This window comes from Zingiber officinale, chromosome 2A (genome assembly GCF_018446385.1).
Source record: "Zingiber officinale cultivar Zhangliang chromosome 2A, Zo_v1.1, whole genome shotgun sequence".
In the NCBI taxonomy this organism is placed as follows: domain Eukaryota; kingdom Viridiplantae; phylum Streptophyta; class Magnoliopsida; order Zingiberales; family Zingiberaceae; genus Zingiber; species Zingiber officinale.
Genome location: NC_055988.1, coordinates 111,104,294 through 111,123,876, shown reverse-complemented (window position 1 = coordinate 111,123,876; position 19,583 = coordinate 111,104,294). Strand labels below are relative to the sequence as shown.

The window sequence follows — 19,583 nt, the reverse complement described above, 5'->3', positions numbered from 1 at the left end:
TCTTAGGCTAACCGTCTATTAAGAGAAATTCATCCGTTAATTTGCAAAAGCTAGAACTTGATGCTTAGATGCCTATGTTGTATCTTTGAACATGGTGTAAATTGTGGAATGATGATTTCTGACTTATGTTAGTACTTATTCAATGACTAGTGAATTATTTAAGTATGTGATTGTGTGAGTCATGTTAGTATTTATTTGATGATTTGTTATAAATTTTATTTTTGGATAGTCAATTTGTGGGAGTATTTATTTTGATAATCAATTTGCTTAGATCAAATCAATTGATGGATTTAATTGTCTACATAATTAATTGATTGGTTAAATAAATTTAATTCAATTTAAACCTAGAGCTGATGGAGCTCTGGTCAAAGGCGTGCCTGGGAGGAACCAAGATGATGAACAAAACAAATATAGGTGGGGAAAGGAGTACCAATACCTTTAAATTTGGCTTAGTTATCAATTGATGCAGCACAAAAAATCATACCAACAAAACTTTAACAACCCAACTCAATGAAGAGAAAAATATTATTAAATTGGAAGCTTAATTAATACATGAAATCCTAACCTCTTCTGAAGACCCAATCATCTAAGTTCTATTTTATATCTAAAATTATATCCAACTTCTAAAACAACTAATTTCCTTCAAAACAAACTGTAACTTTTAACTATAGAAATTAAAGAACATCTTGAATTTTTTTAACATCTAAAATTTTAAAGGAAATTTTTATAATCCCAATTTTCAAACTACATCACCTTAATTGTTCAACTAGCAACTCCTACTTTCACAAATTATGCATGTGCATTCTAGCATATAAATTCTCCAAAAGATGGTCAAATAAGGAAGACAATACCAAAAAAGATTGTAAAAATACGACATGAAAGCTTCATCTATGCTCACCAGCCCTTTGGAAGATTTTGAGTGTAGCCACTTGGAAAGTTTCTTATGAGAAGATCTTTTAATGTCCAGAGTAACACCAGCAGGTCTGCAGGGTAGTATATGGTTTGACCTATTCATCATAAGCAGAAACCCGAAGAAGGGCAACTGAATTATTTAAGACAACACTTCAGAACAAATACAATGGAGACATAACAAACCATAGTTTCATGGTAAAGATATTATTTGAGCTTCTCACTTGAGATTAAAGTACTTTTGGATAAACCCAATAAGTCTCAACTATTCAACCTAACTACCATGAGTCTCCAGAGTTTTCAGATGTTACAATTTAACAAATAATAGATTTTTTTTTCAAAAAGAAATAGCAACAACAAAATCATGGCTTTTTAAATTCCATAACTTCAAATCAAAAAATATTTTCAAAATTGTAAACAGCCTACAATGTATGGCTGATAAAAGAAAGTTAATATTTGTAGGATGCAGTACAAACACTCTCATATTTGAAAAAACAATCAGAATACATACAATGGAACATGGTTTAAAATTTTGTACTGCAAGATCGCAGCGCCTCCGCGATCCCACTTTTTTTTTTTACTATTTAGATTAAAAAATTTAATTTTAATTAATAGATTTTATATTTTAAAAAAACCAAAACCATATACCATGATGCGGTACCAAAACCATCTCGTTCCGGTCATAAATCAAAACTCTGATTAAAAAATCAATAAATAAACCATGCAATGGAAATGTAAAATTTTACCAAAGTGTACTTCCAGGCATGGGAAGGTCTTTATCTTTAACAGTAGTGTGTAATGCTTGCAAAAGACATTTTTCCAAGAGGGCATCAATTTCTTCAGTAGACAAAATTTGTTGCTCCTTATCATCATTTGATGATTCAGCTGCAACCCTTTCAGATACTTTTAGTCCACTTATTTCAGACGTTATTTCTTCAGGGTTTTGGATACTACTAGAGTCTGAAATTGCTGGAGCATCAATGACTTCACTGGCATTGGTATTTAAGATATCAACAGTTTCCCTTTCTGACATATTAACATCTTCATCATTTGAAACATCTAAAGGTAGATTCAAAGGCTGAGAAACTGGCAATGAATCTGGATCTTCCATGACAACATCTTCAAAGAAACCAGCATTTGGAACATAATGACCTTCAGCAGATTGCCTGTAAAGAAGTTTGACAAAAAAAAACAAACAGAAAAGCTAAACTTCTAAGAAACTAAGAGATAAAAAAGTTTGTCCATAATGTAGCAAAAAACTTGCCAAAGAAAATCACGATAATAATGTGTTATCCTTAAGGCTTTTCCACGCAAACCAGCTTTCAGTGCTTCTGAACTACTCATAGTGGTGACTCCAACCTGTAGATATTGAGTAGGACTTCGTCACTTTGATTTGCACTAATTTAGAATGCAAATGAATTTCAAATTTTGAAAGTAACTTTTAGATGAAATGCACACATACTGCAATTGGTGATGGATTGCCAGGAACTTTTACGGCCCATGGTTGCCCAGCTAAGAATGAAGGCAGACCTTCAGGAGGTATACTAATACCAGGAAACATCAAATCAGCACCACCAATCACATATCGAGAAACCTCACCACCCTTAAGAAGAAAGGATGGCAAGAGTTCAGAAACTTTCCACAGTGCATAAACTGCAGATATAACAAGAAAAAAAAATATTCTCAGTCTATCAGTAACTGGAAAAAATTTTATTCTTCAAATAGTCCACTAAATATCTTTTATCTGTCATAATAAACAAAAAATGATTTAGGATCAGTTGGAACCTTGTCTATACAGCTAAGTCATGTCCCTGTTCTCCAGCAGTTAGCATGCACATGATAGATCAAAAAAATTGTAATTAAAAAGGATATGCCCATCTAATATGAATCTTCTAACTACATTTTCATCATATTGGGCCTTTACAAAGATAAAAATAGAACATGAGAAATGGATTTTGTTATGTGCTTCGACATTTGCAGGATTGCATCCTTGTCAAGAAAAAATCTTTCTAGACTATGATGATGTTCACTACTGAGTTATCCTCCCAAGTCCCAATAAAAGTTTAGAGTAGCTCTTACAATAAAGGATTCAAATCCCCAAAGGATAAATGGGGAAAATTATCAAACGAAGTAAATGAACTAGTAGGCAAGTTGAATTTCTTGAACGGAATGAAAGAACCCTGACAAATATAAAGGATGCATTGCCCAATGACATCTTGTGCAAAATTAACTACAAGGATGCAAAGGATCTTTGGAATAAGGCGGCCATACTTTATGGCCCTTGCAAGCACAAGAAGCTCAAAATCATGGATCGATTAAGAATAAACAAGAACAAGAAGCACAAGAAAAAAGGAGCTCATCATCTTAATCAGAGAGTGATAAAGAATTACAAGTGGCCAACACTGTTAAGAGGGCACTCAAAACAGAGAAAGTTGAGTACAATGTAAATTATGAAGATAATCAAAGGGAAGAAAAAATAAAGTGACAAGGAACAAATTCATAAACAAGGAGCCACAACTTGACGAAGATTACAAAGACAATCATGACTCAATTGTGGAGAGGATAGTTTTAAAATTTTGAGGAGACGAGGTTTAAAATTTTGAATCATGTCGAAGTTTTGATCCTGATTAGAATGATATGGTGTCGATATTATATCATATTGTGTCGATACAATTTTGATATTTTTTCTTTTAAAATGTGTATATTAATTTTAAAAAATATATACTTTTTATTAATATTTGATTGTTATAGACACTCACTATTGATTTCATATTTCAAGTATTGAATGTTGATTTCATATTTTGATAGTAAAAAAGTTATTAGTAAGGTACAAATTCAAAATTTATATTTTTATTATTATTGCACATATAAAATAACAACTTTAATCCCTTGAAGTTTTATCATTGAAACATTGAGTTCAAAAGCTTGCATCTAGAATGCTAATGAAGATTGATCTTCGGATTCAAATTGTCGCATGTTGGAGTTTTGATGATTATAGATATTGCTTATGCAACTAGTGAATTCAAATTATTACTCTTTTAAATTATGCATAGTAATGTAAGTTTTTATTTCAAGAATATGTAAAAGTGTAATAAAAATGCGTGTATATTTAAGAATGTAAATAACGTTAAATTTCATATTGTATAGCAAAGAGATGATAGTATGACGTTTTAACCTATATATATACATATATATATATATAGAGAGAGAGAGAGAGAGAGAGAATTCTTAAATGAATGTGTGTTTATATTTTTTCTGTATTAAAAAAAATATTTTTATAGTATATTTAATTTTATATTATCTTTATATAAGTTTTCAATTATTGAACGTCTTAAGTTTTTTTGATAAAAACAAACAAAAATATTACTCTTTAAAAATTTTGATATATGAGAAACTCAAATTAAAATTTATCCAAACAATAGCATAAGTTTAGTAAGTACATAACATGTCACCTTGATAATACCAAAAGTAGTGTCATGCATCGAATGGAAGCATCGATTCTTGTAACATCCTTATAAGATCAACTCCATAGTTTCCCAACACCCAAATCAAATAATTTTCCAAAAGACATATGGTATTGATATTGATTTCTCCATATGTCCATTAGCATATCTCAATTCACCACTAGGAATCAGACTTGGACTAGCACCACTAGAAACAAAACAGGTATAGACACAAGATAAGGATAAACATGTCTCCGAGTTCTTATATGATGGATTACCATATGATGCATCGGAACTATAATAAGAAGGCTGAGTGTATAAACTTTGATCAAAATCAATCTCAGTTAAACTCTTCCCCATATCTTGATAATCATAAGATTTCTTTTGTCTATCACCCTTATATTAATGTGGATACTAACTCTTAATAGCTTTACCGCTAGACCATCATTCTAGGTTTCATGTGTGTAACATTTTCATGTCTAAAGCTAAGGTAGTCAAGGGAGCATAAGTTTCACAACCACCAAGTGCATCGTCACTGTCATCACCTCTACCAGTAGTTGCACTATTGTCAACATCGCTATGATCATTTCAAACTTTTTGTCATATTGCAGCATCAAAATGCAATGATGGTCTGTCACTCTCATCATGTTCTTACTAATAAATTTCGTTGATTGAATTTTAACCAATCCTCAATTGATGTTTCCCTTTGCTTTTCCCTTTCTCTTTAGTAAAAATTGCAAAAACTTTACCTTTACCTTTGTCTATGGACTTTAATCATGTTTAGAGTTGCAATGTATGAGACTGTCTCAGTAAACATCCAAATAATAGAAATTCTAGTAATATTTTTTTTTCACCGACATCCATTTTACATCAACATGACGCTACGAAAGAAACATCAAAGAGTCATATGCGTCTTGAAATAATTGATTTTCATTAAAATTCGGAGCAATGAATTCCTGTTTACAATAACTTCTTATTTCTATAGTCTTGATATTAAACTTTAAGGGTCATTAGGAGAATATCATTTATGGTATTGATATGCAAAATCGAAATAATAACCTAAAAAAATTAACCATATATAATTATTAATAATGATATTAATTTTTTTATTAAAAAAATACATGCTTGTCAAGTGAACATGTTTTTCCATTTGATCGTCTCATCTTACCATTATTATATCAACATAATGTTGATCCTTGATGGTGACTGTAGGCACTTCTTGATTTCATTTTTTATTTCATGAATTGGGTGATAGATATTACCCCATTTGTGGCTTCTTGTTCGAGTACACTTTGCGTAGAACATCATAAAAAGACTCTACTGCCATAAGAATATTTGCAATGTAGTCTCAAAACCTAGCAGATATAATAATTTTTTTGCATCTCCCTATCTTCAAATGTGCTAAGTATCAAGATGCTTCCCAATTCTCAAAAGTGAACAAGCACTTCAATCTGACTTTTTTCACTACCTTTCTTCACTATATCCAATTTGTTGATGTCCACCATCATCAAATTGATGCAGTGCAATATCCAAAACAATGTTGATGTTCTTTCTCTATTAGCTCTCCAACCCTTTTGAAGTTGGCATCATCTCTTAGCTTCATAATTGTCTTACTACATATAATACTATTCAACTTAAATTCGATATATTTTTAGGCCTCATTCTATTAATTTAAAAAATTTACCTTATTATTTCATTACACTAAGAAATGACAACAAATAAGATATACAAATTTTATTGTCTAGTTTGATTTTCTAAAGTTCTTAATCGATGTGTCTGGTTTGGACCTTGACCTGAGGTCGACATCTTTTTGTAGAAACCATGAATCAGTTGGTTGAATTGGCAGTTTAAATTAAAAATAAAATGAAAAAAAAAACTATTAGACCAAGCGGTTCCAACCTTATTTAACTTTTACTTTTTTTTTGTTTTTTTTTAAATTTTTTGACCGATCTAGATTATTTGACATTTTTTTGTCAATGACTATGATTAAGTTATAATTATTTCCTAAATCTATAAATACCCTAATTCATTTCATTTTTTACATCATCTATCAATTATATCTCCTCTACCTCACCTAAAATTTCAAGTATATAAATATTATTCTTTATATTTCTACACCCATCATTTTAATTATTCATTTAATTTTTAATTACTTCTATCAATTTATAGATTTAATTATCATTTTTTATATTTTTAATTATTACATTTATAAACTACATCAATTTATTTAAAACATAACATACACATCAAATATTAAAATATACCAACAATAGCAGCTTGAATGATTGTGGTTCGGGAATTAGGTTTAACAACAAAGTTAAGTAATTCTTGATAAAAATCTTCAAATATGTATTTAAAATCAAAATCGAAAGAAAGATGTTCGGCGGAAATAAATATAGCAATGATTCTCTTAATTTAATACTCGAATAAATTAGAATAAGTACCTCTACCAAATGATGAAAATTTGGTTAATTGCGTTTGAGAACGATTGACTCCAAACTCAACTAGATGTTTAGTTTCGACATGTCACTTCAATAACTCATAACACCATACGATTGAAATTTATAGGATGTATTTCAATATTTATATTTTTCACGCATTTCCTCATACAGAAGAGTTTTCTTTCTAAAATGTTTAGTAAAAAATAAATGATTTTAAAGGTGGAGGATCTCGAACTTTTGAAGTGTGTACACTTTCTTGCATCTAAAATGTCAAAAATGATTCATAATCAATGAATTCAATATCATCCGTCTCCAAATTCAAAATTGAATTGTTACGTAAGTTGTCACCCAGGCACCCGCAGTACGATCCCTAGCTACGACACATTTGTAGGGATTTTTTCTTCAAATGAGGTGAGGCGTGCAACTACCAGATGTTGGACTTCGGGGCCACCTGTTAGGAGCGCTTCTCGATTTAAACTTCCGTGGGGTAAGATCGGTCTCTCCAGGTTCAGTGTTAGCTGGTTCAATATTTTTTTGACCAAAATTGAATTGTTGCTTTCTCCTTGCCCTTGTAAGATGAACCAAATCTTCCATTTGAATTAAAGTTGAAAGTGATACGAAGAAATAGTGTTAAAATTATAAATGAAATAATTAAAATATAGAAAATTGATAATTGAAGTTATAAATTGATTAAAGAAGTAATTAATTTTTAAATGAATAATTAAAATGATTAGTATAAAAAATAATATTTCGATAATTGAGATTTGAGGTGAAGTAGAGGAGATTATTGATAGTTGATGTAAAAAAATGAAATAGACATATTTAGAAAATAATGCTCACTTAATCATTGTTGTTTAACAAAAAAACAATTAAATAATCTGGATCATTCAAAAAATATTTTTAAAAAAAGTAAAGTGATCATTGGAACTATGGTAACATATGGTTCCAACGGTTATTTTTAAAAATAAAAATATTTGAATCGGCGATTCATAGTTTTTGCAAAAAGAAACCGTAATCGACTCGTCAAGCTATGGGTCAGTTACAGTTTTGGCTTATCAACCTTGGGTTACCTTTAACAGACCTGTTAACCTGATTATGGGTCGGATCCAAACGAATCTAGCCTGTGGTCGGGTCTAGTCGTTTTATTCTTTTTAATTAAATTTAAACTTTTTTCTTGAATTCCTTAGTGACACTAACAATGTGATCAATCTATTTATTTCATTTTATTTAAATGTTTTCCTAAATTCCTTGGTGACAATAACAAATATTATCTCGACAAATCATGCTTGTGTGTTGCAACATCATTCCGACATCATTCCTTGAAAAAAGAAAACCCATTTTAGCTAACCAAAAAATCCAAGCAAGCTAGCCAATTTAGAAATGTGTTTAGAGTTTGTTGGCGATCAAAATTAAGTAGCTCAACTCTTGTCATATTTTATGGTTTGTTAGTGCAATTGTACCCTAAGTGGTCAAGTATGACATCAGGTTGTTTTGATGTAATTGACAAAGGATTTATGTTAAATACAACTTGTGTTTCTATGTCTTTGTCAAGTATGCAGGTGTAGAAACTTGACCCTAAACCCTAAATCCTAAACTTGATTGGTGTAGGATAAGTGTTGAGGTTAGAGAATCTAAGTAGGTCAAACTTGAATACATACTTGGAAAAGGGAAAAGTCAACAAGTTTTGGCAAATGATGAAGCTCAACATGTGTTGGCAATAGGTCTTAGCATGGAAGATACCAATGATGTTGGTAGGATGCTCAAAAAGCTCAAGATTGATTAGAGGCATCTTGGATGGAAACAAGTCTTGCAAAATTACATGTACGACTAAAATCTAGTTTTTTAGATTGAAGATGTTTTCCTAGGCATACGCTCAACCAACAAATAGGGGTTTAGATTAAGTGTATAATTGGTTCAATGAACTGAATAGTCGACAGAAGACTAACTATTGGCAAACATAAGGGTTTTATTTCAATTTGAGTTGACTGAAAGTGACTTGAGTCAACTGGAAAGTGGACTATAAAAAATATTACTCTTTAATGGAATTAAGTCTGCTTAAGAGGTTTTAAGTCAACTAAAGAACTATCTGTTCGGTGGATAAAGTTCAAAGAAACATCCATTTGAGTCGACTGGAATTGTTGACATAGATTTTAGTTGACCGACCCATGTTAGAGTTGAATACAAGTATTATCCATTGCAGATAAGCTTGTAAACTTATTATACAATTGAGTTGACTAACTTTAGCTGATGAGAATTTGACTCGACCAATAAGGATTTAAGTTGACTAAATAGGTGTTGAGTCTATTAAAGAGTAGTGATTCGAACAAAATGTATCCAATTAGTCAATCTTTGTGACTATAAATAGGAGAGAAATGGGACTTCAAAAGAGAGAAATGGGACCTCAAAAGAAACAACTCTCATGCTGCAATTCTTTGTTTACAAATTATTTTTTCATGTCGGTAAGTCCTCTCCATAATGTGGAAAGAGCTTGAGTTCTTTTATACTTGAACTCTTGAAAGGTTTCTTCTTTTTCGTATTTGGTTTCAGATTTTCTCTTATGCTTAATTAGTTTTATAATTTGTAAAGAGAAAAGAAAGTTGTTTTCGTACAAGGTTAGCATTGTTCTTATTTCTATCCATATTTTTATTACATATTTAACTCTATCAGATGCTAATGTGTTTTCAACTATTCACCCCTCATCAGCATCAGTAATCCTACAGTGGTGTCTCCTAAAGGATGTGTAGTTGTATATCTATGCTTATTATGATAAATTGAGGTGCTTAATTCTTTTCTAAACATAAATGTGATTATGAGGGTGAATGTTATGGTTTGATAATAATCTAAGGGGTTGATATTTATTGACTCATATGTAACTGAAAGTTATAATCATTGTTGTAATTTGAAATTATCTTGCACTCAATTTTAATTTCTTTGCCTAGAGCTAGCCAAATTGTTGTGGTTGATCTGCAATAGAACAACATCATTGTTGGTGCGCACAAATAGCATTGTCCGTACGTAAGTAGAAATGGCAATGGGTACCCATTTAATTGAGCACTCATGGGTATCCATTTTCTCCAGTTCAGATCTCCTGGTCTCGAATCCCTAGTTCCCTCCTGGTCTCTTTCAAAATGACACACTTCAGATGTCGTTGAAACGATAAATTGATATTGTTTTAAGCTTAGGTATATTCAATGTAGCATTCTTTGACAAAATATAGGCATTTTATAAATGGTGGGGCATATTTTTAGCTTTTTTTGTCGAAATTTGAAAGTTTTGATTGAATTTGTGTTTTTTGCAAATTGGTGTTGTTTTAAACTTAAGTATGTTCTGTGTGGCGTTCTTTGCTGGAATTTAAATTGTGAGCGTAAATTTAACGGCATCTGAAGTGTCGTTTTGGAAGGAACCAGGAGGAGAGCAGGGATTCAGGACTAGGAGATCCAAACTGTATTTTCTCAGCTATCCATAGGAACAAACTTAAATGGTCTTCAGATACCCATTATCTTTACAAGTCAAATATTTTTAGGCATTTTATCAACCCATTTAAAAGTGGGCCAGGCCAACCCATCAAGGCCACAACCCGTGCAGGTTGGCCCGCGGGTTGAGGACAAAAAAATTCCCCAAAACTTAAAATTAAAATGAAAAATTCAAGAACTTCAAAGATAGGACTTTAATTTGAATCGGACTCCGTCAACTTCTGTACTCAAATCAAATAAAGAACAATTATCAAAAAAAAGAAAAGCAAACGCTTTGAAAGATAGACTATCTATACCCCCAACTGAACTTTGGATATAAAGATACTTAACAACATCACAGTTAAATCGTGGGTTTGACGCATCTAATTCGTAACCAAATATAAAATTTTGATTTTTTTATGGGCCTATGGGTTGGCCCGCCTAACCCGCAACCCGCCTTGAGTTGGGTTGGGGATTTTCCAACCCACCAAGATGACAGGTTGGCCCGCCCTATCAAATGGTCGGCTCGCCAGCCCCACCACGGGACATATCTAGTTGTTATGCTAGGCGCCAATGTTGCACGCTTAGCATCCTCGACTATGAGGGGCACCCCACATGACAGCGGGACCCATGTGACAGTTGCGGATGCTAAGCGCACAACATTGGGGCCTAGCATAACATCTCTCTCTCTCTCTATATATATATATATATATTATTTGTTTAAATTGTAAATAGTAAGTTTATATTAAATTGTTATTGTATGAATACGATGGCGGACCGGCGAGCCCTGCTGCCGTCCATTATACATCACCGGAATGAGGAGGCTTCAGCCTCCCCCACCTCCACCTGGACCGCTGGACGCCGGCACGCCGCCCATTGGCCACTGCCATTGCCGGACACCAATGTAGCCGTGTAGGCCCTGTGGCGGTGCGTCATGGGCCGGTGCCGGCGTGCCGCGACGGCTGTGCCTGTGCGTAGTGCACCGACCTGTGAACTGTGAAGTGTGTGTGCGTCTGTGCCGAAGAAGACAAAGAGTTTTGTTCTGTTTTTTTTTAAATTTTTTTTTTTACCAATTTTAATTAAACAATAATAGAGTGGGGCCCATTGTTAAATAAATTAAATAATAAAAAAATAAAAAACATTAAACAGGGTTTGTAAAATGTAAAGGCCCCAAATTGCTTTGCTGCTGCCTGCTGCTTCGCATTTCGCAGACGGCGGCTCAAACCCTAACTCCACTTCTTCCTCCTCAGTCGTCAACTCCTCTCCCACTCCCACTCAAGTTACTCAACTCTCCTCCAACTCTAACTCTCCAACTCTCCAAGCCTCCAAGGTTCTAGAGACTAGAGTCCAAGGCTCCAGCCTCCAAGCCTCCAACTCGCAGTCTCTCTCGACTCTAACTCTAAGGCTCCAACTCTAAGCTTCAACATCATTTCTTCATAAGGTTAGAACTTAGATTTGCTATGTTTTAAATTTTTTTTATTATTTGATTTTTTTTTAAAATGTACAGTCTACACTCTACAGAATACCATATTACAATTTAGTGAATTTACCATTGTAGTTTAGTTTTCTATTAGACTGGTAGTTTTCCATTATTATTTATTTTATTTTTTTGTAAAATATGCAGAATTACATTTATAGTTTAGACTATTTAGTTTTCCATGAGTATTCTATATTTCTATTAGATTGGCAATGGTACTGTGGTCTATGGTAGTTTATTAAAGTTTTAGTTCAACATATATTTTTCCATTACATTTGTAGTTGTTCATTACATAATTTATTTTTAGTTATTTATTTGTGTAGGATATGGAGAGATTTTTTAAACGAACTCGTAGTTCCGGCTCTAGCTCCTCTAATGAGCCGAATGTTATTGAACAAGTAGAAAATCAATCCCGTGTAGAATTGAATTTGGATGATATTGTTAGTGATCCGGGATTACGAAAACCAATTGAAGAATTTGATATTACTATTCGAGATCAAGCTCGAAGAGAGTATGCACTCCGAGGGCCTTGTCAACCAAATGGTCATGTGTATCCGAAAATAACTTTTGGTAATCAAGAAAGAAGTTTTCAAAGAACTTGGTATAAAAAATATACATGGCTAGAGTATAGCATATCAAAAGATGCTGCATTTTGTTTTTGGTGTTATCTCTTCAAACCTTTAAATAAAGAAAATGTAGATAATGCCTTTATAAAAGATGGATACAACAATTGGAAAAGGACATTAGAAAGATTCAATCGTCATATGGGGATTGTGAATAGTTGTCACAATGAAGCTAGAATACAATTTGAGGCTTTTCAAGATCAAAAGCATAGTGTGGGGAATATTTTACGAGTACATAGTCGCGATATGGAAATTGATTATCAGACTCGTTTAACAACAATGTTGGATGTGACACGCTTTCTATTGAAGCAAGGGTTGCCCTTTCGTGGACACGATGAGTCAACTAGTTCTTCAAATAGAGGTAATTTTCTTGAGTTGCTTGAATGGTATAGTCAACGAAATGAAGAGGTTTCTAAAGTTATAAAACAAAATGCTCCTGCAAACAATCAATTGACTTCCCCAAAAATTCAAAAGGATTTAACACGTGCTTGTGCTTCAGAGATTACACTTGCTATAATCAATGATATTAGAGATAAATTCTTTTCTTTGATGGTTGATGAGGCTAGGGACAGTTCAATGAAGGAGCATATGGGAGTTGTTTTGAGGTATGTGAATAAAAAAGGATGTGTGATTGAACGATTTCTTGCAGTTGTGCATGTGCCTGACACCAGTTCTCATTCTTTGAAAATGGCTATTGATGCTTTATTTGTGCAACATGATTTATCATTATCTAGATTGAGAGGCCAAGGATATGATGGAGCTTCAAATATGCATGGTGAGTTCAATGGATTGAAATCTCTGATACTACAAGAAAATCCATTTGCAATGTATGTTCACTGTTTCTCTCACCAGCTCCAATTAGTTCTTGTTGCTGTTGCCCATGACAATTTTACTGTGAGTGAATTTTTTGGGTATATCACTATGATTGTGAATATATCTGGAGCATCTTGTAAGAGGAGAGATCAACTTAGAAAGATTCAACATGATAAAATAATTGCTGAATTGGAAAGTGGAGAAATTACTAGTGGAAAAGGAAAAAATCAAGAAACTAGTTTAGTAAGACCTGGAGATACTCGTTGGGGATCACACTACTTAACATTACTTCGTTTATGCTCTATATGGTCTTCAGTGATAGAAGTGTTAGGAAATGTACATGATGACGTCTCTTATTCTGCAAATAAAGGTGTTGCCGCATGTTTAATTGAGAAGATGGAGAGTTATCAATTTGTTTTTGTGTTACATTTGATGAAGTATATATTGGGAATTACAAATGAGTTATCACTTTCCTTACAACAAGGGGATCAAAATATTGTTCAAGCCATGTCCTTAGTTAGAAGTGTGAAATGTCGACTACAAGACTTCAAGGAAGATGGATGGCAGATAATTTTGGAACAAGTTAACACATTTTGTGAATTGAATATGATTCCAATACTTGATATGGAGGACAACATGCTAACTCGTGGTCATGGTAGGCGTAGAGGGTAACTCATCACCAATTTTCATCATTATCGTGTGGAGATTTTTTGTCAGGTATTATTTCTAAAAATCTATTTTTTTTTGTTAAAGATATTTCATTGATTATTAATGTTATCATGGTTGCAAATTTGAATGATAGGTTGTTGATTTAATTATACAAGAGATGTATAATCGTTTTTCAGAAGTTAGTACAGAATTGCTTGGTTGCATATCATGTCTTCATCCAAGAAATTCTTTCTCTCAATTTGATGTTCACAAACTCATCCATCTTGCTGATTTTTATCCCGAGGACTTCTGTGGTACTGATTATTTATTTTTGGAACAACAACTTATGAGTTACTTTTATAATCTGCGGGATGATCCTTACTTTTCTTCAATTGATGACTTGGGAATTCTTGCTCAGAAATTGGTTGAGACTGAAAAACATTTGGTGTTCCCATTGGTTTATCGTATGATAGAGTTGGCATTAGTTTTACCAGATGCAACTGCTTCGGTTGAACGAGTGTTTTCTGCAATGAAGACTGTGAAGACTGATTTACGTAATAGAATGGGAGATGAATGGATGAATGACAGTCTAGTTATATACATTGAAAAGGATATTTTTTCTACAATTGAAAATGAGCAAATATTATAACATTTTCAACAAATGCAGTCTCGTAGAATCCAATTGCCTCCTCTTGTACCGACTCGTCAGCCATCGCAGACTTCTGTGCCAACCCGGAAATGAAGCTCACCTATGGAAGAAAGGTAGACTAATATTTCCTAAACTTCTAGTTTTTTTCTCTTGCAAGTTAGATTAAATGTTCTCAATGTTAATTTATCAGGTTATGGAGAATCGGTCTAGTATTAAGTGGGACAAGGGAAAGGCTCTTGAGTTCTAGTCTCTTGGACTCTTGGTAAACTCTAACAATATCATTTCAATCAGATATTGCAAGTATTAGTATTGCAGCCTGTTATATGGTTTAAATGAGAATCCTAAATGTTCAATAAGATCAATTTGGTTATTTGGTTGTGATTAACTTAATAGGCTAAATGGCTAATAGCTTTTGCATGGAGAGTGTTTCCTGTTGTTAGTCATCAAGTGGGTTGCAAAATGAGATGTAGACCTATTTCTTATTGCTTCTGTATTGACAGAAACATTTGCTATTAAAGTGTTCTTTGTTCATCATTGATTCCTCAAAATTCTGAACCTCTTTTTTTTGCTCTGTTCTACACTATATCTCATAAGAATTCCATGCATATTATGATTTATGTGAGTGACGTTCATGTTTATTTGGCTGCAGTTTCTGCAGCAACGTATATTATGCAAGAGTTGGAGCCTTGGAGGGATCAACACAGTGGAAATGAATAGACTAGAGTCTAGAGCTTAACTCCTTTGTTCGTTAGATTTCAGACTTTATGTGTATAGTTTTTGTAGACTGTAGTATCGTATATTATGCAAGAGTTGATGTAAAACTTTAATTATTAAATATTTTTATTTAGTCGTAAAAAAAATATCTGTACAATTCAACCCCCTGGAATTTTTTTTCTGGTTCCGCCCTTGTGAATACGCCTTGATGTTAAAATTGTATTTATGCTATTTAATGGTTTTATCAGGATTTGTTTATAGTATTAGTTTGAAATAATACAAGAGGAGCTTTGGCACAACGATAAAGTTGTTGTCATGCGAGTCTCGAAAATAGCCTTTTGTAAAGCAGGGTAAGAGTACGTACAATAGACCCTTCCCCGAAACCCGCATTGGCGGGAGCCTCGTGCCCCGAACTGTCATTTTTATTAGTTTGAAATAGTACTTAATTATTATTATTTGTGTTTCTATTATTTGATATTTACTTAACTACCCCACCCATTTTGGATCAATTTCAAACACCCAACAAGTATCTATTTAGTTAAATGGGTGGACAAATGTCAACTTTAAGATTTTATCTATAATGTGATTAGTTAAATGGAAATGAATATAGATAAGGGATAAATCATAGGAACCTAATTCATTGTTTATCCTAGTCAAAAAGGTGTTCTTGGTTGTTTCGATGATCTCTCACAAAGTGAATCACTTTGAGGGTGGAGATTGTATGACACAAATTGAGGAGAGATCTTCATCAATGGTGTGATGCTAGAAATCACCACATGAGGGGGACCTCATAAGGGATTATCAAGTCTACATGCACATCAACATGATACATGGAAGGATTTCTATCTTCTTTGCTGGTTTAGTTAACATAGAAAAGGGGTGTGGAGGCAAACATGAGCATGGGATGGACATGAGCACAAGTTGAAGGGAAAAGAGAGAAAATATGTGTAGAATAAGTTGCATAATCCATAAGGTTTTGAAGGGCTGACGAGGGGAGTAAACAACATTGTATCTAGTCAGTTGCAAGGAGAAAAGGAAGCATGAAATGAAACATGTTAAACAAAAGTTTGACTTTGATACTTCATGCAATATTGTAGACTCGCGAGAGAAAAAACAAGTGTGACAAGGGCGATCAAAATGTATTAAAGCCTAAACAAGTCCAAATTGATAGAACAAAAAGGGCGGATCACTTTTAGGTTTGCAATAAAAAGTAAAATTAATTAATTAATAGTTAAATAGAAGAAAACTAAAAGCAAATCTAGATCATCACCAAGTTTATTTTATTGGATTAGTTAATTTTGAATTGATTAATTATTACCCACTAAGGTAACATAAACTCATTAACAAATAATTGAAATGTGAACTGTGCATTGCACACCTGTTGGGTATATCTCAGTTCCTCGTCCATCAATATCGAAAAGCATAGGCAACCCTCCTTCTATAACATATACATGAACCTTGTTTGAGCACTTGACCACTGTAATCTCAGCCTAAAATATTTTGGCAAAAAGGAAGGAAAAAAAGGTCAAAGGAGTAGCCCACTACAGGTTAAGAAACAAAGTAGAATACTAAAAAATATTAAAAATGACAAAAATACAAAAAGAATGAACCTTGGAATCACAAGGAACAAAGTTATACTACAAGCAATTAGTTACACTGATGCAGCAATCTATAAAATCAATTAAATAATAAGCAAGTGCACAACATCAATTTCTTATGATTGTTAAATAACATAGGTGATTTAATGATAAAGAGAAACTAAACAGTTGGGGCACAACTAGTAGTAGCAATAGAGTAACAACAATAACAAGGAGCCCCAATGGATCTTTAAAAAACAATGCATTCTGAATGCAATTAAACAAAAGAGAACGACAATGATTATCTCAATAGTTATTATTAGGAAACATTTACCACGAGGAAATTTCAAATTCTACCTGAAAGTACAAGCATCATTATTACTAAGTGGTAGCAAACATGCATTAATTGATCATAGATTTTCTTTATTCCATTTAATGAAATTTAGAGGATTGTCAACCGAGATTTCATAGATGTTGTGTAAACATCTCTGATATCATATATAAAGTTCTGTTTGTCATATATAGATGACACTGTGATGATGTTAATTTTACGGGATATCATTTAATCTGACTGGAAACAGTCTCTTGCAAAAAGCAGGGTAAGGCTGCGTACAATGGATCCTTCCCCGGGACCCCACATAGCGGGAACTTCGTGCACCGGGCTGCCCTTGTTTTTTTTTTTTTTTTTATCATTTAATCTGACTACATCTTAAGATCCATGAATCTGCACCTAAGAATGACTTTTTTTGTCTATGAATTGTGAAATCTAAACCTAAACCAAATTTTACACAGAGATCCACCATCAAGGCTAATTACAAAATAAAACTTGAACGAATTCACCTGCTTCGCTTAGATTTACACATTGATATTGTAGACCACTTTGATAATCATGGAGATTTCTGAGTTCTATCTTTAAGATTCCAAGTTATTATTGTGCTACAAAGAATATCATGGCATTTTAGAATATTTTTATTTGTACTATTCTCATTAACTGTGCACTCAGTCAAATATTATGATCACACCTTAGGATCTTATATCTTCAAATTTACATAATGCAAGCATTATATGTGTTTTCAAAAATTAACTTCAAAGAAATGGAGTAAACTACCTTTTTTCTTCTGCTTCCTCTCAGCATTGACCTTTTTAAATACTTATGGACAATCCCAACCAATCACTATCTTCATAAATCATAATGCATCAGTAATAATGTTAGGACCTAGGAGCAAGCTCAAATGTTATTACATATGCTTCCATTTAAATTAGCTTATTGTATCTTTTCTCTTTATTGCACCTGCTGATAAACTTTTAAGAATTTATAATTTAATAAACTTCATAAGTACAAAGTCATAAGTCTGCAAAAGCTAAGCATGCAAATTGAAGAAATTTTCAGAAAAACAACTGTAAGAATAATGGAAAGAGAACGAATATGAGACACAATAAATTAGTCCTTTCATTCACACCATGCACTCCTTGAGCACGTCACCACGAAAGAAAATGATTGCATGATACAGTGCAGTTATGAAGAAACAAATCATTATCCTTATAATCCCATGAACTTCTAACACAATGTTTCTTCATACTTTCATCATCCTGTAGACTAGATAGAAATTTTCACCTTAGAGGGAAGAATTTCATCGATATTAGCATCAGAAGCATGTTGAAACTTCTCCTTTACAGTTCTTCGTAGCTTCTTCTTGTCTGCTCCTGACAATCTCTGTGATAATTTTGCCTCCACTGGCTTTTTAAACATGGTTACCAGCTAGTATTGGCTGGTCAGTTTATATGATGCTGCAACCAATGAAGTTCAATGGTTTAGTTAGTCAGTCAATGCATTAGCTGGTAGGTAATGCAGTACATTTCAATTGTAGCCAATTCAAAAATGCTTAGTTTACTGTTGACACTCCAAAATAGTAACTCAAGTTCATTCTTTGATGAACTACATTCATAAATTAACTTAATAGCAATTTCTTCTAGCAATATATCCTATGTGCAATTTGGTGCATATTGTCGATCTAGAAGATTCCATTTGACATACAAAAGATAAACTCTTGAACATATAAACTTACATACTGTAACTGAAGAATGGAATCACCATCATGAAGTAGAATATTGGATGTTGTATACATGAAAACTTGCTGAGGTTTCTAATGTCCTCTCATAACAATAAATTGCAGTGTTCCTGAACCCTCAACACCCAACTAGCAATTGCAAGCTACGTCATTTATCCTAAAAATTGCGATGAAAGAACTACTTCTCACGCGTTTGAATCAACAGTAAGAATCAGGAAATATCATTATCGACGATCAGCAACGCAAATACCAATCCAAGCAACTTCAAACTCGATGTTGATTACGCTAGCAATCTGCGGGATCGATGGTGAATAGGAACGGAGGGAAGAAGAGTAGAGAGGGATTGGATTACCGGAGGAAGCACAATGCTAGCGATTGCTTGGGCTGGCGAAGAAGCTTCTGGAGATGAGATGAGAATAACACTAGCGGCGGTGCGAGGTAGACCAAGGATGGGATTGGTACCGGCTTGGGTTTGGTCCGAGGAACTCTTTTATATGGCAAATTTTCATTTTGCTCTTTATCTCTTTTTCTATTTTACCTCAAACAATTTAAAATATTACATTTGCTCTCGGTGATTATTTTAAAGGATGAGATTATTAAATATGTTTTGAAAATTTTTATAAAATCATGTACGTTACTTTGCAATTGTATCAAATCATATGGGATATCAATTTTACTCTCCACCTTTTTCGTTGTGGTTGTCACGTGTATTCGAATCGAAAAAGAAATTCAGACTGTGTTCGATTTCTCTTCGCGACAAACGTCCGA

The 19,583-nt window shown here is 33.1% G+C and overlaps 1 protein-coding gene across 2 annotated transcripts in view; it reads right to left on the bottom strand.

The window, feature by feature from the left end:
- LOC122041932 (eukaryotic translation initiation factor 2D-like) overlaps positions 1-19,278 on the bottom strand; it is a 36,381-nt gene extending 17,103 nt beyond the window's left edge. The window contains exons 1-7 of one of the 2 annotated variants that reach the window (XM_042601824.1): positions 19,168-19,278; positions 18,362-18,534; positions 16,548-16,659; positions 2,372-2,562; positions 2,174-2,268; positions 1,656-2,075; positions 899-1,007 (exon numbers count right to left, since the gene is read on the bottom strand). In XM_042601824.1, coding sequence (XP_042457758.1) covers positions 899-1,007; positions 1,656-2,075; positions 2,174-2,268; positions 2,372-2,562; positions 16,548-16,659; positions 18,362-18,496 — 1,062 coding nt within the window. In that variant the 5' untranslated portion in view covers positions 18,497-18,534; positions 19,168-19,278. Of the gene's footprint in view, positions 1-898; positions 1,008-1,655; positions 2,076-2,173; positions 2,269-2,371; positions 2,563-16,547; positions 16,660-18,361; positions 18,535-18,812; positions 19,140-19,167 lie in introns of those variants that run through there. The other variant, XM_042601825.1, reaches the window with a different exon arrangement.
- Between the last annotated feature and the right edge of the window lie 305 nt (positions 19,279-19,583).